The sequence below is a fragment of the Onychomys torridus genome, chromosome 16 (assembly GCF_903995425.1).
Source record: "Onychomys torridus chromosome 16, mOncTor1.1, whole genome shotgun sequence".
NCBI classification, from domain to species: domain Eukaryota; kingdom Metazoa; phylum Chordata; class Mammalia; order Rodentia; family Cricetidae; genus Onychomys; species Onychomys torridus.
Genome location: NC_050458.1, coordinates 64,831,902 through 64,858,754, shown reverse-complemented (window position 1 = coordinate 64,858,754; position 26,853 = coordinate 64,831,902). Strand labels below are relative to the sequence as shown.

General features: G+C 39.3%; 1 protein-coding gene across 3 annotated transcripts in view; it reads right to left on the bottom strand.

Moving 5' to 3' along the window:
- Positions 1-582: 582 nt before the first annotated feature.
- Larp4 (La ribonucleoprotein 4) overlaps positions 583-26,853 on the bottom strand; it is a 47,892-nt gene continuing 21,621 nt past the window's right edge. For 2 of the 3 annotated variants that reach the window (XM_036208195.1, XM_036208196.1), the window contains exons 5-16: positions 22,598-22,734; positions 21,363-21,466; positions 20,705-20,815; positions 19,564-19,617; positions 17,759-17,971; positions 16,963-17,066; positions 13,067-13,279; positions 12,252-12,300; positions 6,884-7,045; positions 2,223-2,347; positions 1,431-1,599; positions 583-1,252 (exon numbers count right to left, since the gene is read on the bottom strand). In XM_036208195.1, coding sequence (XP_036064088.1) covers positions 914-1,252; positions 1,431-1,599; positions 2,223-2,347; positions 6,884-7,045; positions 12,252-12,300; positions 13,067-13,279; positions 16,963-17,066; positions 17,759-17,971; positions 19,564-19,617; positions 20,705-20,815; positions 21,363-21,466; positions 22,598-22,734 — 1,780 coding nt within the window. In that variant the 3' untranslated portion in view covers positions 583-913. Of the gene's footprint in view, positions 1,253-1,430; positions 1,600-2,222; positions 2,348-6,883; positions 7,046-12,251; positions 12,301-13,062; positions 13,280-16,962; positions 17,067-17,758; positions 17,972-19,563; positions 19,618-20,704; positions 20,816-21,362; positions 21,467-22,597; positions 22,735-26,853 lie in introns of those variants that run through there. The other variant, XM_036208197.1, reaches the window with a different exon arrangement.

The window sequence follows — 26,853 nt, the reverse complement described above, 5'->3', positions numbered from 1 at the left end:
AAACAGTTGGTTACTTTGCTTTTTTCTGGGGGTGAACAGTCAAAGAACAGAGACAACTAAGAAAAAATTTTGTCTCCCATTTTAAAGAAAAAAGAAAAAGTCACAGGGCAGTTTGAACCTCTGAAATCATTTGACCTATTCAGTATTCAGGTCTGAAACAGAATTTTTCTATTTTTTTTTGAATAATCTCTATTCTTTTCTTGAATATCAAACTGATTGGTAGTCACAGCTTCACACACAATCAGAGCTTAATAACCAGCTCAATACAATACAATATTAGTAATGTCAAAAAACTAAATTCCAAACTACAAAAAATCTACTCAAGTATTACATTCAGTTTTCAAATCATTTACTAACATGACAACAGATTTGGCTTAAATCACGTTTGCACACACTCATACCCAGAACAGACACCCCAGTTACTGATCTGCTTTGCAACACAAGGCCATTTAGTCAAGAGATGGCATTCTTCAAGCCAAACTTTAAATAGATTAAAAAAAGTAATTTCTAATTTTTACAGAAATGTTTCTTCAAAAAATATTTTCTCTCACTCCCTCATCTCCTATACTGAAGGATGTATGGTTTTTTTTTTTTTCTCTCCCAAGCTAAATCTGAACCCTCAAAATTGATTCCAGGCAGAAAACCCCTGCAAATTAAAATCAAAAACAAAAATAGAAAATTATATTTATATATATGTGTATATATATTTATATATATTTATACTGATTGGAATCCTCCAGCATTTGAAAAACGTTTAGAGATGAATTTTGGGCTCCTCTTACAATTCCAAAATCCATTATTTAAGGACATACTTCCCATCCTTCCTGGCTACTTCCTCCCTCCAGAACAGTTCAATATAGGCTCAAGTTTAATGGGAAGAGAAGTTTCTGAGTGGTTTTGTTATGGTTTGTTTTTACTTTGGTGATCTGGGTAGCACGAACTGCTCTTTCCCATTACGTCGAGTCATTCCCTGAGGTGTAGCCCTATGGCTGAACTGGCGTCTCTGTTCCCTGATTTTTCCAGCTGCTCCCCTGGGAATGGTATTGCCGCGGAAGCCAGAATGATCCTTACTAGCCCTTGTTTCTGGTTTCTCATGTGCTTTTTCAACAGGCTTCTCGGTAGCTCCGTTCTCTTCATTTCTGGTGGGAGACACGACATTGGATCGAAGTTCCCGTAGTGGCTGAACAGGAACTGGAGATGGCTCTTTAGGAGGCTTCTGACACACTTCAGCATAACTTAATTTTCGAGGTTCCTTTAAAAAGACACCAAAAAAAAAAAAAAAAAAAAAAAATTAATTAATTAAAAAAAAAAATTTAAGGACAGCATGGCATCAGGCACATTTACTCACTAAGCCATCTTGCCAAATCTGGAAAATAAGTTTTACCCATCTACCCTATGTATTTTTTTCTCATAGAAACTACTCAAATTACCTGGAGACTCACAGCTGTAGGTGTGTTTACATTACTATTGCAAGGTGAAGCAGTGTCTGCCCTTGAGGGCTTTGTAGTAGCTGGAGAAGAAACAAGTACAGTCGTCTGACTGAGACCATCCTTTGGAACTGCAGAATCCTCCATCGGATCCTTCTCTTGCTGAGTTGTGCTAAAGAAAAGAAAGTTTGATATTAGGCTTAGTTTAACACACAGGAGCAGCTGAGCTACCACTTCGAACCTCTTCAGGGAAGTGGGGAGTCAGTTTCCTTGAGTGGTAGATCCAGGTAGGGGATCCAAACTGCAGTATCAGCCCTAACCCATGCCTGTGTGAGCAGCAGTACTGGACTCAGTGAGTTATAAAAGAGTTAGGAGAGAGAAAATAGGGGTAGATAGGATCAAATTTACTTCCTCCTTTATGTGTATGTGTGTTTTGCCTGCATGTTTTATACCACATGTGTGCCCACAGGGGTCAGAAAAGGGCATCAGATCCTCTTTGAACTAGAGTTACAGATGGTTGTGAGCACAGAATATGTGCTGGAAATTGAACTCCAGCTCTCTGGAAGAGCAACAAGTGCTCTTAACTGCTGAGCCAATTCTCCAACAAAGGCTTACTGGGTTCTTTTAGAAGAAAAGTGCTCTTCCAACCTCTCGAAAAGGGGTCTCCATATGTGTAGTCAAGGCTGAACTCAAACTTGTAATCCTCTTTACTCAATATCCAAAGGGCTGAAATTAAAGCTATTCTAAAACAAAGTAGTTTAATGTTGAAGTACTCTGGAAAAAGAAAAAAAGCACCTTAATGCAGGAGGCTCAGCTGTACACGAAGGACCCGGACTTCTGCTGAGTTGCTGGGCAGAAGCACAGTCTGTCTGTTCATCCTCTGCAGGCACTGGGCAACTAACTCTCAAGTCTTCACTGTCCTAAAAGTTGAAAGAAGAGAGTTTGAAATTACATTTGAACATATTAATAAAGAAGATAAACAACTGTCCAACAACTATTGATACTATGGCCAATTATCATTCAACCATGCTATGAACAATCCTTTTCTACACTATGTATTTGTATTACTCTCATTGGTTAACTGACAGGAAAAGCCCAACTGAGAATGATGGGAAGGAGGGTGGAGTCAGGAGATACCAGCCAGATGCAGAGGTAACAGGACATGAATGTGCCATGCTAACAAAGGTACTGCCAAGTGGCAGAGCATAAGTAAGAATATGGGTTTACTTCAAATGTAAGAGCTAGAGCTGGGAGGTGGTGGCACACACCTTTAATCCCAGCTCTAGGGAGGCAGAGCCAGGCAGATCTACAAAAGGAGATCCAGAACAAGCACCAAAACTACACAGAGAAACCATGTCTTGAAAAACAAAACACCAAACAAAACAACAACAACAACAAAAGGTTAAGAGCTAGTTAGTAATAAGCCTAAGCTTTTAGGTGAGCACTTATAATTAATATAAGCCTCTGAGTGTTTATTTGAGAGTGGCTATGGAACACAGAACCTTCCATTTACACAACCAGCAATGAGACTGACTTATACTGTAATGAAAGAGATGTTCAGAAGCTGGGTGTGGTAATTCACACCCTTAATCCCAGCACTCAGGAGGCAGAAGCAGGAGAATCTCTGTGAGTTAGTTCCAGGACAGTCTCCAAAGCCACAGAGAAACCCTGTTAAAAAACAAACAAAACAAAATAAAAAATAAAAACAAAAAAAAACAGTCTAGCCAGGCATTATGCCCATACCTAGAACTACAAGAAATTTCATATAAATAATCACCATAGAATTATCTACATGAGCCAAAAAAGGAAACAATCCAGTGTCAATCCAGTGGTAAATGTAAACATAACCAAGTAGTATTATTAAAAGAACACTTTGTTAAATAAAATAAACCATGCTATACAGAAGAGTAAACACTGCATTACTTCATTTGAGCTCGTTGCTAGGGGGAATAGGAGAAACATGACTGCAAAGATGAGTTCTGGATAGCTGAGCACAATGGCTGACTCTAATCTTCAAAAACTTGAGAGGCTAAGGCAAGATTATCACAAGTACAAGATTGTAAATAGATCCTAACACTTGAAAGAGAGAAACAGAAAAATCAGGAATTGGCTATATGGTACATAGTAAGGTTTAGGCCAGCTTGGGCTGCATGATGATGCTCACTCTCAATAAAACAGAATGGAAAATAACTGAAAACCATTAAAGCTGAAATGTCATTTGTAATAGATGTAACTGACAGAGCATTAGTATCCAGAACATCTTAAAACAAAACAAAAAACCCACAAATTTATATAAAAAAAAATCTAAAAAAAAACAACAACAACAACAACAAAAAAAAAACAACAAAAAAAAACAAAACAAACAAACAAAAAAAAAACTATGCCAAACACTGGAAACTCTTTAAATTTAGAGAAGAGAGAAAACCAAATCCAACCAAACCAACCAACTAAACAAACAATAAACTAAAAGCAAACAAGTAGCCAGGTCCACAAAAACCACACACATTAAACAATAAACATTAAACACATTAAACAATATACTGTTTAGGGAATGACTGGCATACTGAGTTGCAGAGACCAGTCTATAGCTCCTAAACAAAGAAAGGCTTGTAAGTTATTAAAGGGTTTTTTTTTAAGAGCAAACAGTATGCTTTAGGACGGTAAGTTGGTAAGGTCCTTGAGGTCTGATCAGTAGCACACTCATCAACAGCTGAATGTGGTGGCTTGTATCTGTATAAACCTAGCACTGGGAAGGTGGAGACAGGGACATACTTGAGGCTCATGGCCAGGCAGCTCAGTCTAACAAAAAAGCTCCAGTTCAATAGATGGCCATCTCAAAAATAAGGTAGACCACATTCAGTGAGAAATGATCTCTGGCACATGCTTATGTGCAAACAAATACACTCAACCACATACAAACCCACCATCCCCTACCCCACGCCCTAAATATACAAATTATAAACCAAAACAAAATATGTGGGAGAATCTGGCCCATAGGCCTTAAATATTTATTACCTGGCTCCTTAAAGAAAGTCTTTGTCAACTCAGGGGTAAAAGGAAAGCAAGAAAACTTTCACTCCCCAAATTAATGCTTTTCTGTAAGAAGACCAAGTAAGAAGAGAAGATAAAGAGGGATACACATGTTGCTGCTATACTGAGGGTGTTTACAACCCACAATTGGAGAATGGGATTGATTCTGGGAGAACACACATTATTATTGTCCTTTCAAAATGTCTATACATGCCTACTGTGATTGCAAAGGCCTGCAATCATAGAGGTAGGGACAGCTTGTAGTAGATGGCTATTTATTTTATGTGTCTCTTTAACCTTCATAGATTCTAATTTGAAAACAGTCTAATTTGATTGTAAAGTACAAAGTATATACTTCAGCTGGTGTTTTCATATATATACTTATACACATATATACTTATAAATATATATAATATATTATATATATATATACACACACACACTAGAGACAGGATTTCTCTATATATCCCCGGCTTTCCTGTAATTCAGAGATCCACCTGCCTCTGCCTCCTGAATGCTGGGATTCAAGGCATGTGCCACCACTGCCTGGCCCAATATACTTTTTAAATATGTACTTTTATTATTTTTGAAATGATGAGTATTTGTGTGTAGGTATCTCACTTGAGTGAGGTGGCCTCAGGGGCCTGAACTGTTAGATTCTCTGGAGACAGTTACAAGTGGTTGTCAGCCATCATATGTAGGTGCTGGGAGCCTAACTCAGGTCCACTGCAGATCAGTAGAAACTCAACCATTGAGCCATCTTTTCAGCTCTACTTTTAATAACAGGAAACAGTGAAATACCTTTAAAATTCTATGGCAAAACATTTTCTGATTGAGAACTATACTCAGAAAAAACCTGATCAGATGTAAGAGAAGAAAACCATTTTTAGACTGAAAATGTATATAACCCTCTTTCCTTTCTGAACCTCCTCAGCCTAACAGCCCCTCTTTTCATCCTTCTTCTTGACATTCTCTCTCCTTTTCTATCTATTTATTTATTCATTCATTCATTTATTTATTCGAGATAGGGTTTCTCTTCATGTAGCCCTGGCTGTCCTTGAACTCAGAGATTTGACTCCAAAGTGCTAGGATTAAAGAGGTGTGCCACCTCAACCTGGCTAATTTATTTTTAATACTTTGGATTTTATGTATGTGGAACATTACTATAGCCCCCCCCCCCCTTCTTAGCACTGTTGAGTATTTCCCCTCTTGTGCCTCATTTTTCTTAGACTCTTTCCATTTTTCCTAATTACTTTTATCCCTTCCCTCCTGACCACTGTATGGCTCTGCCAGCCATCATCCCCCTCCTCTTTGCCTAAAAAGATAAAATCTGAAGGGAAGAGGAAATTTACATTTAAGGTTTGTAATCCCAGCACCCAGGAGAGTGGGGAGAAGAATCACTGGCTCTACACAGCAAGTGTTAATTAGGCAGTAAGGAGTGTACAGAGGCACCTTGCCTAAAAAGCAAAAAAGGGCTATGGGGTAGGCACAGTGGGTAAAGGAATTTCCATGCCGGACTGACAACCTGAATCTGAATCCTCAGAACCCACACAAATGAATCACTGTGGGGATGAGAAGCGGCTTCTAAATCATGGCACATTCTTGTCTACCTGGCAATCCCCTTTATTTGGTGTATCTTATCACCAACGACAACCCTATCCATAGCAATATGAATCTGACATAGTAAAGGGGGGTTTATTTGGTTTATCTGGTAAAATGTAGATTCAGGGATCACTGTTCTGCATTGTAAGATACATTATATCCATGTTATAATTATACTTAAAATTAAAATTAGGGCTAGGGAGGCATCTCGGTGGGTAAAACTGCTCAATGCACAAGGCTGGCACCCTCAGTTGACCTCTGGAACACACAGTGGAAGGAGAGAACTGACTTCTAAAAGCTGTCCTCTGACCTCCATATATGTGCTGTCTCCCACACACCTATACATACATACATAAACCTAAAAAAAGGTAAAAAACAAGAAAAATGTATGAGACCTGTGGTTCCACACGCCTACAATGCCAACCCCAGCACTAACTAGAAGCAGGGGGCAGAAGAACAGAAAATTTAAGGCCAGTCTGGGATATGCAGCAGGACTCCCTCCAAAGACGTTGTGTACACTGGTCGGCATCTACTTAGAAAGACTGCACTGACCAAGTTAGCTCAGGATTCATTACATCACTCGTTAAGGACAGGCCCTTTGTGGAGATGAGACCTCTTCTCCATTCAGCTAAGCCTCCAGACCGAGCTGACTGACACAAAGGTCAAGGAACAATTTCCTGACTTTTTGAAGTTTTATTATACACCTTTTCAAAACTCTTAAAAAGTGGTGAAAACTATAAAATAATTAAATGCAAATAAACCCTTATATGCTTAACATATAACCCCATAAATGGAAAGAACAGATGGGATGTTCCAATGCTTACTTTTTCTTTGCAGACACCTTTAACAACATCAGACATTCTATTCTCCAAAATAAGTTCATCTGGCATTCTTGACGAACTTCCAGGTAAAGGAGGAAAATTTGTAGCTAGTAAGTCAAACTTTGGTGTTGGAGCCTTTGCTTCAGGTGTTGAAGGCTGGGGTCTCTAAAAAAACAAACCGTTAAACAGGTCACGTGCCTATTGCTTTCTCTAACCCTCTACTCCAGAAGCTTTAAGAAAAATAAGACTTCTAAAGGACACAGAATTACCTCTTTATAAATTCATGGTTCCCCACATCAGTCTTGGCTCCCTCTTCAGTTTTCTCTTTTCTTTTTTGATTTTCGAGGCCAGATTTCTTTGTGTAACCCTGGCTGAACTCAAACTCCCAGAGATCTACCAGCCCTGCCTCCAGAGTGCTGAAATTAAGTTTGTGTCACCACCACCCGGCCATACCACTGTTCTTCATTTCCTTCAAGCCAACTTCTAGCCTTTGATGCTGTCATTTTTAATGTATTATAACCAAATCTATCCATCCAACCATCCATGACCAGATCATGCTATATATCCCTGGCTGGCCTGAAGCTTGTGCCCTTCTGTTTAATCCTCTCAAGTGCTGAGATTACAGGTATGCTTCGCTCAGCTGCCTTGTTTCCTCTCCTCAATCGTTGATGGCTACTTGAGGATTCACAAGAATTGCTACAACTGACATGCTTAAAATGTAGTCAGAGCTTGTGGTTGTTTAAATAGGGATGGCTCTCAGGCTAGTGGCCCATAGGAACTGGCATTATTGGGAGGTATAGAGTTGACAGAGGAAGTATGTCACTATTGGGGGTGGGCTCTGAGGTCTCATATAATCAAGCTACACCCAGTGTGGGAACACAGCTCCCTTTGCTGTCTGTGGATTAAGATGTAGAGCTCTCAGCTCCTTCCCCAGCACCATGTCTGCCTGCATGCCACTATGTCCTGCCATGATGATAATGGGCTAAACCCTGACTCTATAAGCCAGTCCCAATTTAATGTTTTTCTTTGTAAGATTTGCTGTGGTCATGATGTCTCTTCACAGGCCTAAAGCTTCTTGACTGCCCACAAAAAATAAAGTCATAAATAAAACAATTGAGCACAATTCCTGGCTAAGCATACATGAAGCTTGAATTTGCTCCTTAGCAAGTTAAAAATAATGTGATCCAACACCTGTGAGGCAAGAGATCAGAGACTCAGACTTTGATCCTTGAACTCCTGATCCTTCTGTTTCTACCTCCTAAATACTAGGATCACAGGCCTGTACTAGCATGCTTGGCTTGTATATAAAGATTTCCCTTTCTTTCTTTCTCTCCCTGCCCCCACTCCTTTCTTTTGAGACAGGGTTTCTCTGTCTAATCCTGAACTCACTTGTTGTGGGATGTTTTGTATGTTAAATGTGTTGCTCTGATCGGTTAATAAATAAAACACTGGAAGTGTAGGCGGGACAAACAGAAAAGAATTCAGGGAAATGGAAGGCTGAGACAAAGAGACCTGCCAGCCGCTGCCATGACAATCGAGATGTAAGGTACCTGTAAGCCACGAGCCACATGGCAACTTATAGATTAATAGAAATGGATTAATTTAAGATTAAAGAAGTAGATAACAAGAAGCTTGCCACGGCCATACAGTTTATAAGTTATATAAGCGTCAGAGTGTATTTTATACGTGGGTTGTGGAACTGTGGGGGCTTGGTGGGACCTGGAGAGAAGCTTTCCAGTAACACTCTGTAGATGAGGCTGTCCTTGAACTCACAGAGATCCACCTGCCCCTGCCTCCCAAGTGCTGAGATTAAAGGTGTGAGCCACCACTGACTGGTCAGATTTTCTTATGTGGGTATTATACACAATGAGGGCAGGTGCTTGTGAAAAGGGTTCAGATTCCATGAAGCTAGAGTTTCAAGTAGTTCTGACCTGCCTGATGTGGGTGCTGGGAACTGAACTCTGGAAATATGGAGAAGCAGTACATGCTCTTGACTGCTGAGCCATCTCTTTAGCTCCTGTCAAGTTTTTTAAAAAATTAAGGCTGGAGCTGGAGAGATGGCTCAGAGGTTAAGAGCACTGGCTGCTCTTCCTGAGGTCCTGAGTTCAATTCCCAGCACCCACATGGTGGCTCACAACCATCTGTAATGAGATCTGGTGCCCTCTTCTGGCCTGCAGTCATACATGCTGTATACATAATAATTAAAAAAAAAAAAAAAAAAAAGCACTGGCTGTTCTTCCAGAGGTCCTGAGTTCAATTTCCAGTAACCACATGGGTTGCTCACAACTATCTGTATTGAAAATCTGGTGTCCTCCTCTGACATGCAGGCAGAACTTTGTATTCGTAATTCATAATTAAAAAAAAAAAAAAAAAAAAAGTAAGATTGTAGATGTAAGAAATTAGCCACAGGGTGAGTGAGATGGTTCAGTGGGTAATAGCACTTGCCACAAGAGCTTGACAACCTGCGCTCAATCCCGAGATGACGGAATAGAAAAGAATTTACTACCAAAAGCTTTTGAGAATGAATGTAACACCCAAAAATACTGGCAAAAAAAAATATATATATATACGTATTATAAATTATAAATATATTATAAAGCTAATAGATAAAACAGGAACTTTTGTTCATTGTCTATGAGACGGGAAAATGAGCTAACCCCTAAAGCAATTATTTGGCAACATTTATTGGAAAAAAAAAAAAAAAAAAAAAAAAAATATATATATATATATATATATATATATATATATATATATATATATATATATATATTTAAATCCCACTTGTAGGGATCTGTGGTTAGTTTTATCTAAAGATTTGTTTTATGTGTGAATGTCTATCTGCATGCATGTCTGTGAACTGTCTGATGCCTGTGGAACTCAGAAAAGGTTGTTGAATTCACTGGAACTAGGTATGGACAGTTGTGAATTACCACACAGGTACTGGAAACAACTAAACAAAGCTCTCTGGATGAACAGTAAGTGCTCTTAACCACTCTAGTCTGTTCATCTTCGTTCTTTTTTGAGGCAAGAGTCTCACTTTGCAGCACTAGCTGGCCTAGAACTCTCAAGAGATCCACCTGCCTCTGCCTCTGCCATGTAAGTGATGGTTTAAATGTGTGTCCCTCTATACCTGGCCATTAGTTTTAAATGTCAACTTGACATAACCTAGTCACCTGCAAGTGAGCCTCAATGAGAGACTCCATCAGGTTGCTTGAACAGATGTGGAAGAATCCATCTTAAATGTGGGCAGCACCTTCTACACTACTGGACAAGACCAAAGGACAAGGAAGGCGAAGAACTTTTCCATTACTTGGATTTCCCTCTCGATGCTGAGTTCACCCACTTTGTTGATGCTGCTGCTTCCGCTATTAGGACCAGCTTCTTCTTTGGGCTTCTAATTGGAACTGAAGGCCAAGAGGTCTCCAGGAACCCCAGGCTGGAGCTCAGTCTCACAGACTCAACAACTACCAAGTTTTTGGTCTCTCTGATGCAGGACAGCCATGACTGGACTCCAACTATACGGTTTAAGCGTAACTAATAGACTCCTCTTTAATGTTTCTTTAGAGAACTCTGACTAGTAGAGTCTTCCTTTAACTATGCCTAGACATGGATAATGATCACTACACACGAGGTTATGCTTTGAATCTAAAATGTCCCCATAATACCTAGCTCAGTTGACAGTACTATCTAGTTTTGGGGACTGACTGCCTGAAGTAGATCATTTGAAGGTGGACCTTTGAAGGCTGAGCTTTGCTACTTTTTAAACTTTGGCTTGCTAGAACCTGCCATGTAGCGCAAGCTGGCCTTGAAACTGAAGATCCACCTGCCTCTGGCTTTTGAGCCCTTTTTAAAAATATTGTTATTATTTATTTGTTTGTTTGATTTGATTTTTGTTTTTCGAGACAGGGTTTCTCTGTATAGCTCTGGAGCCTGTCCTGGAACTTGCTCTGTAGATCGGGCTGACCTTGAACTCACGGAGAAATCCATCTGGCTCAGCCTCCTGAGTGCTGGGAAGAAAGGTGTGTACCACCACTGCCTGGCTCTTAAAAATTATTTTTATAATTTCTTGTGTATGGGTGTTTTGGTTATATGTATGTCTGTGTACCACATGTGTGCTTGGTGAACACGGAGGCCAGAAGAAGGCATTAGATCCTTTGGCACTAGAGTTGCAGACAGCTATGATGGATGCTAGAAGCCAAATCAAGTCCAGAGAAGAGCAGCGAGTGCACTTCACTGCGGGCCATGTCCCCAGCCCCCAGCTCTACCTCTAGTTCTGTGCCCTTAGCTTCCTGGGATGCCAAGCTGGGAGGAGCCATGGCCTCCTGCTTCCTCTGTTACAGAGCCACTTCAACTTCCCTACCCTAGCACAGACTATTCGCCCTAAAAAACACTCCTTTCCATCGGTAAACAGCTTCTGTCTGGTATCTGGTCACAGTGAAATTAGGTAAAATTAACTAAGGAGGTTATCACTGCATTACTAATACCAGTGTTGTTTATGAGCAACAGACAGGTTAACAGGCTTTCTTAATGTAGCAGGCTTTCTTGGACCACCAGCCCCCAAATCATGACATGGAGGCTTATTATTAATTAATTATGAATGCTTGGCCTTATGCTAGCCCCACTAGCTTATAACTTAGAGGCTTCACCTTTTCTTTCATTCTGTATATCCTAATTTTCCTGCTTCTTCTGTGTCTTGCTGGTGGCTGCCTGACCAAGGATGTCTCCCTCTCTTTCCTCTCAAGCCCAGATTCCTCCTCCTACTTATTCTCTCTTCAAGCCAGCCCTGCCTGTCCCAATACTGTCCAGCTATTGGCCATTCAGCATTTTATTAGACCAATCAAGTGCCTTATAGGCAGGCAAAGCAACACATCTTTGCATAGTTAAAGTAATATTCCGCAACAGACGGGAGCTGGGAATGGCACTGTACACCTGTAATCCTAGTATTTGAGAAGTTGATGCAGCAGGACTAAGCCTGAAGCCACTGTGGCTATACAGTGAGACGCTGCCTAAACACAAAGATCAAGTGACATGAGACAAAGATCAAAGACAGTAACATAATAAACCTTCAAATGTAATAACCTCTCCAGCTATATATATGCAACCCTGGCTGGCCTAGAACTTACTATGTGCCTGTTTCTGGGAGCTGAAATTAAAGGGCCGCACTATGCCTTTAACTGAATATGCTAGATATAAAATATTAGCAGTACAACCTCAAACAGCTAATTAGCACTAGAGAGTGAATGTATAAATGACTTTCAGATCAATATCAGGCTCAATTATTTTTGTTTGAATAGTTAACAAAATAAAACCAGAAAGGAAGACAGACCAAAAGGAAAAAGAATTCTAAAGATACAAAGAAGAAAACACTTACTGGGATCCTGTCATCTTCTCTTCGTCTTCGACCTCTGAAAAGCGTCCTCCTTTGAACAAGAGAAGAACAACCCAGGTCAAACACTTGAAATACACACTTATTTCCTATCAAAGATTCTACTTAAACTATTTACATGTTCAAAATTGGAGCAATTCCACCATTGTTACTAAAGAGATCTTGAGTTAATTCACAAAAAAGTTCACTAACTACTACCTTCATAAAGTGAACTGGACCCACTTCTACTAGCAATACATTTTCCACATAAGAAGCATTTTAAAGTCTAATTTAGCCATAGTAGACAAAACAGAACCCCACTCTTACAGCTGAGAATTAAGGAGAAAGTGAAACTAGAAGGAAGGGCCAGACATGGGAGAAGCACATCTTCAATCCCAATCCTTTTAGAAGGCAGAGGTAGTTCTGAGGCCAGTTTCTACACTACAAAACAACCTCCCCTCCAAAGACCTCCCACTGATTCAAAGGTGAAGGTGTGTAACTTGGCGACAGTATTTAAATCAGAAGTTTGACAACATTTGTTCAAATGCCTAGCATTGCCAAAGCTAAAACTAAACCTATCAATTAATTTATAATTTATAAGAACAATGAATTCATTTAAGATATTCACACAGCAATAATTAATACAAGAACAAAAAATCATCAGATGATTTTCAACATTAAAGATGAACATGTTATGACTAAATAATTTTTTTTTTGGAGCTGAGGACCGAACCCAGGGCCTTGCACTTGATAGGCAAGCGCTCAACCACTGAGCTAAAGCCCCAACTCCAATAATTTTTATATATACAACAAATCCTTACCTGCCTCTACCAAAGTCCCCATTCTGTTCCATTTGTAAAATGGGAGCCTCCTTTGGAAGATAAGTTTGTTCTTGATTCCCTGTTACTGTAGGGTTATGCCGATCAGAGATAAAGTTCCTTGAACTAGATCTGCTCAATGGTCCATCCCCCAATGACACAGAGCCCTCTGTTGAGTGTTCTGAACCACTGGATGACCTAAAGTGAGGCTTTACACTAGAAAAGATATACAAAAGGTAAATCAAGAAAAATCTAACAGCTCTGATGCAATATTATTAAGAAAAGGTAAAGTAATGCTATGTGTTTGACAAAATTTGGGAAAAAAATCTGAAGTTCTAGATAAAGAAAGCTACTTCTACCTCAACATCAAAACCAGTCAGTAACAAGCCTGGTGGGGCACATCTTTAATCTCAGCACTAAGGAGACAGCGAAGTTTTAGGCCAACCTGGTGTACATAGGAAATTCCAGGACAGACAGTCAGGGCTACAAGAGAGAATCTGTCTCTAGCAATTAAAACAAAGCCACAGTTAGGATTTTACTGTTATCTTAAAACAACAACAACAAACCAAAGACATCAGGCTTTTACTAATTACTAATAAAGTTGTACCAGGTATCTGAGTAAGGGTAAAACCACCAATGGGGGTTAAAAAACAAAAACAACCCCACACATTCTTGTATGAGGCAACCAAAAACATTGTATTTGTTTTTATCTATTTATAATCACACACATGGGAAAATGCTGTTTATTAAGATTAGGGGAAAATACTGAATTCCAGAAAAGACAGGGCTACCAAGAACGTATCTCTAAACAAACAACTAAAAAAGAGCAGTGGTGGTATATGCATTTAATTCCAGCACTCAGGAGGCAGAAGCAGGTAGATCTCTGTGAGTTCAAAGCCAGCGTTGCCTATAAACAGAGTTCCAGGACAGCCAAAGCTACATAGTGAAACCCTGTCCCAGAAAAATAAATAAATAAATAGACAGACAAACATTAAAAACAAAACCTAAGTAACTGAGTATCTTGGCTCTATAGCAAATTAAAAAGGAAGTATGAGATTTAGAATTGGTACACTGTTTGCTGTCTATATGGCCCATTTTTTATAATGTTTCTAAAGATATCAATTGATCCTATCAATAACGTGTTATTTCTTGGCTTTCTGAACAGATTTAAAACACCACAAATAATTAGACCATAAAAAGGTATTAATTCGAATCACTTTTCCAACCAAACCAAAAAAAAAAAAAAAAAAAAAAAAAATCACAACAACTCTTAAGCCTCATACTTTATTTACTCCCCAGACAGGATGCAAAGCCAGGTTAAATGTTTTTGCAAAAGTTAGTCTAAAATGATGTTACAAAAAATATTTCATTAAGTTTGAGGGTAGCCTGGTCTACAGAGCTAATTCCAGGCCAGCCAGGGCTACACAGAGAAACCTTGTCTGGGTATGGGGGAAAGGGGGCTCATTATAAAATAGTTTAAAAGTAGTAAAAATCACAGTATATTCTTTAATAGAACTTTTAAAAGTTACTTTTTTTTTCTGAAAATAAGGTAAATTTCACTATGCATTGTACAAGTCTACTACACAAGTTTATTAACTTTTAACAGCCCTCAGGTCTCATAATCTTACCCCTCACTAAAGAGAGATTTAACAATCACAGTCCAAGCACCAAAAAGGTGGAGGATGAAAAAAAGGAGAGAAAGTACAGTAAAAAATACCAATGTCTATCCTGTGGTAAGTTAGTCCATTCTCACTAGGTAGGACTTGTCATCATCGGGCTATCAAAAGTTGAAAGAAATGCTGCAAAAAGGTACTAAACTTGATGTGGAGTGTATGCCGTAAACCAACCATTTGAGAGGTGGATGCAAGAGTCTAAAGGACATTCTTGACCATATTACATGTTTCTGAGCTAGATACTATGTCTGAAAAAACAAAACCAACAAATATAAGTCACACCAATAAAACTCAAACATATACATAAAAACAAACCAACCAAGCTGAGCAGAACAAAAAGTGTGGTGGTGTATGGCTTTAATCCTACTACTTGGGAGGGAGAAGCCATCAGCCTGGGGTAAGGGTTATAGAAAAGCCAGGTAGAAAGACTCTCTGAGACATACACACACACATACACTCTCTCTCTCTCACTGTCTTCCCCTACACCCCCCTTCCCCTCCCTTCAGAGGAAAGAGCAAAGTAGTCTGTTTTGAGACCCAGTCTCAAAACAATACAAAATCAAAACAAAAACCATATACTGAAGGGACAGGAGCCTTGAACTGAAAAACCAGAAGCAAGAAAGCAACAAGGATTGGGCTGGCAATGAAAAGCTAGTGTCTCAGCATCTTAATAAGAAAGTATTGCGGGCTGGAGAGATGGCTCAGAGGTTAAGAGCACTGACTGCTCTTCCAGAGGTCCTGAGTTCAATTCCCAGCAACCACATGGTGTCTCACAACCATCTGTAATGAGATCTGGTGTCCTCTTCTGTAGACATAATAAATAAATAAATCTAAAAAGTATTCCAGCCGGACAGTGGTGGTGCACGCCTTTAATCCCAGCACTTGGGAGGCAGAGCCAGGAGGATCTCTGTGAGTTCCAGGAAAGGCGCACAGCTACACAGAGAAACCCTGTCTTGAAAAACAAACAAACAAACAAAAATCCTATTATTTCTGTAGGAAATGGCTAAGCAGGTGAACATTTGACCTTGGGAACCCATACAAAGCTACATGGGGTGGCATATGTAATCCTAATACGCCTTTGCAGACATGGGAAGCAGATGAGAGACCTGTGCAGAGACTAAGGGCCAGTTAGACTGGATGTATACAGTGGTAGAAAGAAGTGGAAGGTAGAAACTGACTTCTCAAAGTTGTCCTCTGACCCCCACATGCAATGCACACATGAACACAAGAACACACAAAAGAACTGTACATACATGGTTGCATGCATCATGAGCACATTTTTATTTTATTGTGCTGGAGATTAAAATCCAGGGCCTTAATAAAGCAAGTGGAGAGAGTACTGCCACTGGTAGGTTTGGTTTGGTTTTGTCATTTTTATTATTTTAAGTATATGGATGTTTTGGCTGCCAGTATGTCAGTGGAGATCAGAAGAGGGAGGCGGACCCTGCAAAACTGGAGTCATGGATGGCTATGAGCGAGCCATGGACGTGCTAGGAACCTCTCCATCCTCTCCAGCCCTATACTTTTAAGATAAACATTTGCAATAATCAGTACTCTTCCTTAAAAAAATTTTGTATGTGTTTGGAAGAAACTCCATTGGTTAAGTGTTTGCCTTAAAAGCATGAGTGCCTAAATTCAATCCCCAGAACTCATACTAAAAAATAACCTGGGAATCAGGTGGTGGTGGCACACACCTTTAATCTCAGCACTTGGGAGGCAAAGGCAGGTGAATCTCCCAGTTGGAGACCAGTCCAGGATAGCCAGGACTACAAAGAGAAAACCTGTCTGGAAAAATGGAAAAACAAAAATAAAATAAACTGGTAATGGAGAACTGGCTAAGTGGTTGAGAGAATTGATTTTATTTCAAAAGAACCAAGGTTCAATTCCCAGAATTCACATGGTGATTTAAAACCATTTGCAACTCCAGTTCCAAGGGACACAAGGGCTTCCTCTAGGCTACGAGGGCAATGGAAATCAAAGTGGTAGAGATATACATGTAGGCAAAACACCCACACACAAGACAAAATAAGAAATTAAAAGATAAAACAGAAACCATTGAAATCCTGACCCCATTATAGCTATTATTCATTCTGACCTTGAAGAATCCTAGACTGAATAATTCATGAACTTTGTTAGTAAACAAAAGCACTTATATTTAGTCAACAAGGACATGGGAATTCCTTGGGAATTCTTTAAAATAAATTTCGGCCATTATTTCCCATCTTACCGATTTTTTTGGAATGGTCGGCCCATATTCACAGCAGCAGCGTTTGTTTTATAAGATCCCGGTGAACTAAAACCATTCACAAAACTACCATTTGGGAAAGGAGCCTAGAAGAAAACATGAATGGAAAATATGTAATATTGCAAGAGAGGGTTCTTGAGAAACCCAAGTGAGCTACCTTAATATCAGTTTCTTCAATAGTAAATAAAGAAAACTCCATATTTACTCATTTCTGCAACATTCCTGCCACACATCATTTTATTATAAATGACATATCACTAATTCATTACATGTGAACCACTGTTTCAGGACAAAATGAGTCAAGTAGAATCACAAGGGAGATGGGCATGGTGGCACACACCTTAAGCCCCAGCACTCTAGAGGCAGGTGGATCTTTCTGAGTTCATGGTCAGCCTGGTTTACATAGAGTTCCAGGACAGCCAGGGTTACATGGTTAGACCCCCAATCAATCAATTAGTAAAATGTAAAGAATCAAATTATAGAAACTAACAGCTCAGCCCTTAGTAATAAGGGTAAATGGATGAGGAACTATCATAGTTTACCCACAAAGTAACCAACACAAAATCAACCAACTAGATTAGAATGGAGGTTTTTGTTTGGTGATTTTTGAGACAACCAGCTGGTCTGTAACTGCTATGCAGACTAGTCTGGCCTTGAAGTTGCAACGAGCCTTCTAACACTGCCAATTACAGGCAAATGCATCTGCACCTGGTTTTCAGATTTCTTTACGTTTTAGCTTGAACTGAATGTTTTATTATTTTCTAAAAGTTTCACTTACCAGTGGTGTTTCAAAGTAAGGTGCAGGACTTGGAGACCAAGACGGAGGCACAATACTATACACTGAGTATTGCTGGTGAGGGTTATACACTGGCTGCATAAAGACTGGTGAGGGATACTGGGTTGGAGTCTGAATGGGTTGAGTATACATACTAGAATCCATTAATCGATAACCATTCTTAGCAAAAAATGTATTAATGGCTTTTATCCTTGCCTAGAAGAAGAAAACATAAAAATAAAGATCAAGTGTGTATTACAACAAATATATTCAACGTATATTTTACATGTATTATGATTTATTTCTGCTTAGAATCAATAGAGCAAAGGAAAACAATAGCTTGTGGACTTGAGAAGAGCTGCAATAAACAAGGTAAAATAAGTCAACATGGATTCACCCGATGGTTAAAAGAAAAACAATCACTTATGGAAAAAGGACATTGAAGCGGTCATAATGAAGACAGCCGTAGTGGCTCAGGGAAGTAAAGACTGGAGAAATAGATTAAAGACCCCAAGAAACATCTCTAAAGATATGTGACGGGTTCAGTCAACAAGTAAAAGAAGACATCTGTCCAAATTACCAAGAAAAAGAAAGGAGTGGGGAGCTGGAGAGAGAGTTCAGTGGCTAAGAACATGATTGTTCTGGAAGAAGACCTGAGTTCAATTCCCAGCACCTGCATCAGGTAGCTTACAACTGCTTGTAACTCCCAACTCCAGGGGTACCTCTAATCTCAGGCAAATGCATACATACAGACATAAACACATATACACATAAATAATAACAAACAATTAGAATATAATAAATTAATAAAATGTTAAAACTGTAATTAGGTTTTATTCTACAATATACACCAAATTAATGAAATTTTATCAAAGATAAAAATATAAATATAAAGGCTTCAAGTCATTAAGAGACACAAAACAGTATCTCTGTATCCTCAAAGGGGAACAGCGATTAAAATAGAGGTAGAGAGAATGATTAGCAAAGGAAACAACTCATCATCATCAACCCCACAGAAGTCAGATTACATGTCACTTCCTACAGTAGTGTCTTGTGGTATTTCTCTCAAGTGCAAGTTCATCATGTAACACCAGAGTGGCTATCGCCAGTGGTCAACATGGAGAAAGCCTGTCTCAGTAAGGGATCCTTACACACGTGCAAGGCTTGACTTGAACTATGGAGCTAAAGCTAGCCCCAAACATCTAATTTCCTTGTCTCACTTTGTAAGGATGAGTTAATATATGTACAGTGCTTAAAACTGAACAAGAGAACAAGAAAGGGAGTTAGGAAATCAGTGCTTAAGAGGCCACACCAACTGTTCAAATCTAAACTATGGCAATAATGATGGAAAGAAGTATGAAGGCAAATTTTATGGAATTTCAGAACAGAGTTATTAACATGTAAAGACACCGAGTAAGTATTATTAATGATAATTCCTTCTCAAATGGATGTAACTGTGGTAACATAGTTAACTGAGACAAGGCTGAAAGAACTGGAAATGATTTTCATCATTATTAAGAAATTATACTTATTCAATTTGAGACCTAGAAATATAGGATGTGAATTAGCATAAAAATTTGGTGATTCCCTGTTTAAAAAAAAACTTCTGTATTTTCATGTTTTCTGTCAACTAATTTTCTAAAGAACATAGAAATATTTAAAATTACTATAGGTTTTATAAAACATCTTTCATGTATTCTTAATTCTTTTAAACAAAGCACGGCAATAAACAAAAACCCAAAACAATCACCCTCCTCCCCAAACCCCTTATTTCATACTAGCATCTAATATTTACAAATGTTTCTTACCATGATTGGCTTGCCCTGAAATGTTTTAACTTCTTCTCTTAAATATTTAAAAGCCTGTTAAAAGAAAAATGAACTTTTATTAGCATTTAAGCATTTCATTAAAGCCATTTACCCTCTACAAATGAGTTTGCTATTCTCAGTTCCTAAACTCAACAAAAGGTCTTGCTGTGTGGTGGTACACACTTGTAATCCCAGCACTCAGGAAGCTACTCAGGAGAGAGAGGGCTTTGTTGTGACCTCAGCTAGCCTTAGACACAGCAAGGCGAAACCCAAAACAAACCTTGAGGTAATGAGAAGAAAAAACCACATTCCTAGTTAGAGCTTGTAGGTAATGCAGAAAGATGGTATGGAGTTGTAACAAAAGGCAGAACAAACACAAGAGCCTCATGCGTCATCAGGTAACAACTTCTAATTTTACTCAGCTGGGAGCAGTGGCTATTGGGAGTGAGAGGCTAGCCTGGCCAAGCCCACAGGTTCCAGGGCAGCCTTGCTCACACAGTGAGCACCTGGCTCAAAACAAAATACACACAACCACCACCACCAAAAGCCCTGGACAACCTAGTTTCAAAACAAACCAAAAACCTGAATTTGATTTCGGCATTGGTTAAGTACAGTTCCAGGATAGCCAGGGCTATACAGTGAAACCTTTTCTTGAAACACCAAAGCCAAAATAACAACAACAAATCAGTTAAAGTTAGATGCAGATGATAAAAAAAGAAAGTCAACTGTCAATTAAGCAAATGTATGGCCAATCCTGGTAAACATGAAAATGACATGGTCTCACTCAAACCTAGGCTGACCTTAAACTCATGACATTTTTGGTATCAAGTGCTGTGGTAACAGGCAAGCACCATCACCAACCACGTCTACTTTATTTTTTTTTTTTTTCAAGTTTTTGATACAGGGATCTCACTTATGTAGTCAAAGTTGGTCCTGAACTCCTGATCTTGGCTGTCTCTACCTCCCAAGTTCTGAGATTATATAAGAAAACTACCATAGCTGGCCTCCACCTTGTGGTACTGACCTTACGTATCCTAGACGTGCACTCTACCACTGGGCCACAGCCTACCCTAAACACATCTCCAGCCAACACCAAGCCTTCTTCCCCATGAGCCTTCATGGGCAGCGGTGCTGCTCTCACCTGCTGTGCATCTGTGTCCGACTGAAAAGTGATGTACCAGTTGCTGTTGTGTGCAAATTCACAGCTTATCACTTTGGGGCAGTTCTCACTTTTAAACAAAGCTTTCACTTCCTAAAACAGAAAAAGTAGAGTCAACTCTCAACACTCTTAAACCTGCAGTTGTGTGTAAAATTTACCCGTAACAAACACTATCTTAGGGGCAACAAACCAGACGTACTTCCGCTCCAATTATCCTATAGTGTTTAAGACAGGGTTGGTTTCTCTGTGTAACCCTGGCTGTCCTGAGCTAGCTGTCTAGACCAAGCTGGTCTAGAACTCAAAGAAATCAGCCAGTCTCTGCCTAACCCTGGTAGAAAGGTCTGATTCTGCAATATATGTTTTATTCAATTACCTTATTCCCAAACCTGAACCACACTTGATCCTTATGATTGTAGCTTTGTTTTACACTTTGCTAACTGATCATTATTACTGCACTATTGAAGTTTACCCTCCTAAGAACACAGAAGTATATGTTTTTCCTCCTTTATGCAATTCTAATACTTGAGAATTAACAAGTCAACAGTAACTAATATGAAGGTATTGACTTCTACTCTTGCTTGACTACTTCCTCCAATAAACAGTTAAAGGACATTTAGTTTTAATAATAATTAGTGATTACCTCTACAGGTGTTGTTTCAGGAATTTCTCTGAGAATTACGATACAACGTTTATGACTCGGTCTCACTTTCTCGCCCTTCTCATCAACTTGTACCATAGGGGAAGCTGAAATTTAAAAAAAGAAACATGTCTTACACTTAAATGGTATTAATGATGCCATTATAAACCATTTGGTTTGCTGGGCAGTGGTGGTGCACGTCTTTAATCCCAGCACTCAGGAGGTAGAGCCAGGTGGATCTCTACAGAGTGAGATCCAGGACAGGAACTAAAACTGTGTAGAGAAACCCTCTCAAAAAACAAAACAAAACAAAACAAAACAAAACAAAACAAACAAAAAACCCACACCTCCCAAAATACATAAATAAATCCATAAAACAAACAAACAAAAACAAAACAAAACAAAAAATTTGGTTCAATTTCTATCCAAATAAATTGTCAAATGCTAAGGCAAAATGTCAAAAATTACTGTCATGGTAAAAAAGAAAAAGATTTGTATGCAAAGATGATTACCAAATGTTATTTGCTAATTAAGTATCAGAAGCACCTACACTGTGATTAAATGTGCTGAAAAGTGCTGGGCGGTGGTGGCGCATGCCTGTACTACAGAGCTAGTCCAGAGCTAGTCTCAAAAAATGTGCTGAAAAGAATCCTCCAGGGAACAAAAAGCACTTAATGTTATGGCCTCAATGTATTCTCCTTTATCCTAGTGATGAGGATAAAGCCCAGGATTCACCCCAACATATCCACTCTTACATAAATCACCACAAAGGCCAAAAAGCACATACACAAGAAGGGATAGAGGGAGGTACAAGTTTATTATCTAACTTCAGGAATATTTGTCAAACTATACATAGGTCACAACTCATTAGCAGGTTGTGAAATCAAAACCAATGAGGCCATTCTTGCTAATACTTGCTATGTGTACAAGATTAAAAAGCAAACTGTACACACTAACACATACACACACTAAAAGGCCACTTAAAACAATTTCCTGTATGATTAGAAATAAAAATTGTTAATTTTTGTAACTATAAAAAAGTTAAGCAGGGCGGTGTTGGCGCACGCCTTTAATTCCAGCACTTTGGAGGCAGAGCTAGGCAGATCTCTGTGAGTTGGAGGCCAGCCTGGGCTACCAAGTGAGTTCCAGGAAAAGGCTCAAAGCTACAGATAAACCCTGTCTCAAAAACAAAACAAAACAAAAACAAACAAACAAAAAGTTAAAAGTCATTTACATACATCTCAACACCTCAAGAATTAAATCCAGATCTGTGGTTAGTTTTTTTATTTCTTCCATGTTGGCAACTGTCCATATTGGGATGAACTGATCACTATCCATTTGAGATATCAAGTATAGATCCTTCGATAAATTTTCTCTGAAAGAAATAAACAGAAGCAATTATAATACACAATTCTTAAAAAGCACCTAAAACTGGCCAGGCAGTGTTGACTCATGCCTTTAATCCCAGCACTTGAGTTTGAGGTCAGCCTGGTCTACAAAGTCAGTTCCAGTACAGGCTCCATCCAAAAGCTACACAGAGAAATCCTGTCTGGAAACAAACCCACCCCCCAACACCCCCAAAAAACAAACCAAACCAAAAACCCAAACAAACAAAACACTCTTACTCTGGATTCTCCTTTCTCTTACGCTGTTCTATTTTAATTTTTTAGCCCATGGCAATCATCACCTGTTTATTATGTTTATTGTTTTGTGTTTTGCAGTTAGATTATGGGTTCATGAAAGATCTTAAAAGTCTTACTGGGAGCTGGAGGGGTTTAAAGAACTGAATGATTTTCTAGAAGATTAAGGTTTGATCCCCAGCACTCATAAAGCAGCTCATAGCCACCTGTTAACTTCAGTTCCAGGGGATCTGATGTCCTCTTCTGGGCACTGCTACTGTTAGTGATGTATAAACGTTTGGGCAGGCAAAACACCCATACACATATTTTAAAAATAAATAAATAAATAAACTTTCTTATGGGCAGAGGGTAAGTAATTAAATTCAACTAAGTGGTGAATGCTTTTAATCCCAGCACTTGGGAGGCAGAGCCAGGTGGATCTCTGTGAGTTCAAGGCCAGCCTGGTCTACAGAGTGAGAGCCAGGACAGCCACCAGAACTACACAGAGAAACCCTGTCTGGAAAAACCAATAAATAAGTTGGGGGAAGAGTAATAGAAGATACTAGTAAGATTTCATCATAAAAGGGCAAATTAACACCAGTGCAATAAATATAAGTTATTATTTAATAACTTGAATATCAGAAACCTATAAACATGGTTTCTACATAAGTAAAACACTGTAGTGCAAGCCAACCTGACTTGCAGCAGCCCCATTCTTAACCAGTATCAAAGTGCTTAGCCAAAGAAACTATAATTGTCCAAAGTAAATCAAATTGACAGTACATCTAAGACTTCCCACTTACAAGTAAAACTGGTATATACTATTGGCAATGTAGCTGAGCTACAAGTGGTATTAGCTAGACTGGCTGACAGTATATCTTAGATCTAAGCATGAGCGGTAGATCACAACCACTTATTTCAAAAACTAAAAGCTAGGGAAGCTTCAAGGACAAAATTATGGAAGTAACAGGGATATTTTTCCTTCTAGAACCCATCTGTGTGGAGTGGTTCCCAGTAAGTAATGTACCAGGCAATGGAGAAGAAGAGAAGCAGATTTGAACAGTGGTGTGCAGACATGTGGTACATATCTTAGGCAGAGGACTGGCACTAGCAGTTAAAAAACCACAGCTCTCTCTGACACATTTGTTACGCATTTCCTAAGATTTTAAGGAAGAAGATAGACTATGAGCTGGACTGAAAAGACAGTATACAACCAACATTTATAAAAAGTACAATAAAGCAATAATTAACCGGGTATTGGACACACCCTTGCAATTCCAGCAACAGGTGGTTGAATTAGGAGAATTACAAATTCAAGTCCAGTTGATAGAAATGGGCTACATAACTGATGTTTGTCTTAAAAAGAAGTGGCAGCAGCAAGAAATGGATAGAGGGGCTGGAGAGATGGTTCAGGGTGCAGAGGACTTGCTGGTCTTATGGAGGACCAAGGTTCAGTTTCCAGCACCCACAACATGGCAGCTCACACCTGTCTTTAACTCCAGTTCCAAGAGATCCAATGCCTTCTTCTTGCCTCTGAAGGCACTGCACCTAAGTGATGATGCACTTACACGCGTACAGTCTTGTACAGAAAGAGAACTAAGGGCTGAACACAATTTTAATAATCCCAGCACTCGGGAGGCAGAAGCAGATGCATCTCTGTGAGTTTAGTCTAAATAGTGAGTTCTAGACTACAGGTAGTAAAACTGTTTAAAAATAAATAAAAAAGAAAAGCAGGTGTGTGGGTGTTGTGGGACAGTGGGCAAGAGGACACAAATGACAACAGAAGCAGTTCCATAAATGATATGCCAGTATGTGAGAACCTTAATTATTCAAGTATTTTATGGAAAATGAATTATGCCCACACCTAATTCCAGCACTAGGAATGAGGAAGAAGAAGGACTAGTGGGAATTTAAGAGCAGGCTAAGCTCACAGTGAATTCCAGGTCAGCCTTGGCCAGAGTAAGGTCGGGGCTGTTGTTAAAAAAATAAAGAAATTAAAATCTAATTACATCAGCTTGTGACAGTGCATGCTTATAATAATTCCAAAACTCCTAGGGTGGCTGAGGAGGGAGATCATGAGGACTGCTAGGGTTGCCTAGTCTGACTCAAAACTAAAATAAAAAACACCATTTAAAAGAAAAAAAAAAAGGAAGAAGTGTGTTTCCTCGTGGATGTCAAATTACTAGATGTAGAAAAATTGGTGGAATTAGTGCTGAGATAGGCTGAGTGATCACTTAGCACTCATGAGGCCCTGGTTTTAATCCTCAGTACCACTAAAGAAAAAGAGGTGTAGGTGGGGACAAGAGAATTAGAAAAGCACAAAATAGCATTTGGTAACCATCAAAAAACAAAGGTATTCACTTGAGAATCAGGGCTGAGGAGAACAGCTCAGAAGCACAGCACTTAAGTGGTCTACCACATGAGAGGCTCCAGGTTAAAGTTGGGGTGTGAGGTGGGGATGGATTTGCCTGGAGTGGGAGTGCATGTCTTTAAACCTAGCACTAAGGGGGCAGAGGCAGGAAGATCTCTGCAAGTTCTAGGAAGGCTGGGACTACAAAGTGAGAACCTGACTCACAGAATCAAAAAAATAAAATCTATGCTTCTGAGCCAGGCATGGATGGGTACACTTTTAATCCCAGCACTCAGGAGACAGAAGCAGGCTGAGTTTCAGGACAGCCAGGGCTACACAGAGAAACCCTGTCTTGAACTCCCCTTTTCCCTTTGCCCCTCTCCCCCAAATCGCTGCTTCTGGCCTAGAAGTAGCTTGAAAAACTGGCTCACCAAAGACGAGAAAAATGGAAAACACTATATTTGCATGTATGTCCAAATGTTCAATTTTTTCCTTACAGCCATTTTTACTTTGTTTGAGAGAGTTTCACTGTGTGCCTCTGGCTATCCTGGTCTATGCAGATGAGGCCAGCCTTACCTCAAAGACTCACCAGCCTCTGGCCCCTGAGTGCTGGGACTAATAGTGTATGTCATTATGTCCAGCTGTAAATTGTTTTAGATACTGAAATCTTAACATTTTCCTTTTTAAAAAATAATTTATTAATTCTTATTTTTATGTGCATTGGTGTTTTACCTGCATGTATGTGTGTGTGAGATGTCAGATCTTGGAATCACAGACAGTTGTGAGCTGCCATGTGGGTGCTGGGAATTGAACCCAGGTCCTCTGGAAGAGCAGTCAGTGCTCTTAACCACTCTCTCCTCTCCGGACCATATACTGAAATGTTATGGTATCTAAGCAACAATAAATATTTCTACAGAATTCTCACCTGTAAATAAGCCATTTTGAAACATTTGCCTAGAAGGTCTTTATGTTTAAGAGAAAACAACAGTATTCTCTGCCTATCTCTTTAGGGTCTTGCTAAAATTACTCTGTTCAAAACTTAAATTGAGATATTTTCTCTTCCTATTATTTTATTTTATTTCTTTTTTGGTTTTTGGAGACAGGGTTTCTCTGTAGCGTTGGAGCCTGTCCGACTAGTTCTGTAGACCAGGCTGGCCTCAAATTCACAGAGATCCACCAGCCTCTGCTAGGATTATAGGCATGCGCCACCACTGCCTGGCTAGGTTTTTTTTTTTTTTCCCTTTAAGATTTATTTATTTATTATGTATACAGAAGAGGGTGCCAGATCTCACTACAGATGGTCGTGAGCCACCATGTGGGTGCTGAGAATTGAACTCAGGACCTCTGGAAGAACAGGCAGTGCTCTTACTTAACTCAAGATCCTAGGAAAAGTATGCAATAGAAACTGTCACTATCTGCTGGGAAAAGATAAATCCAACTAAAGGCTATACTTTTAAGTCTATTTATGAAACAGACTCAAGAATGACAGCAAAATCTATGACTAAAGGAAATAACTGCCTATTCC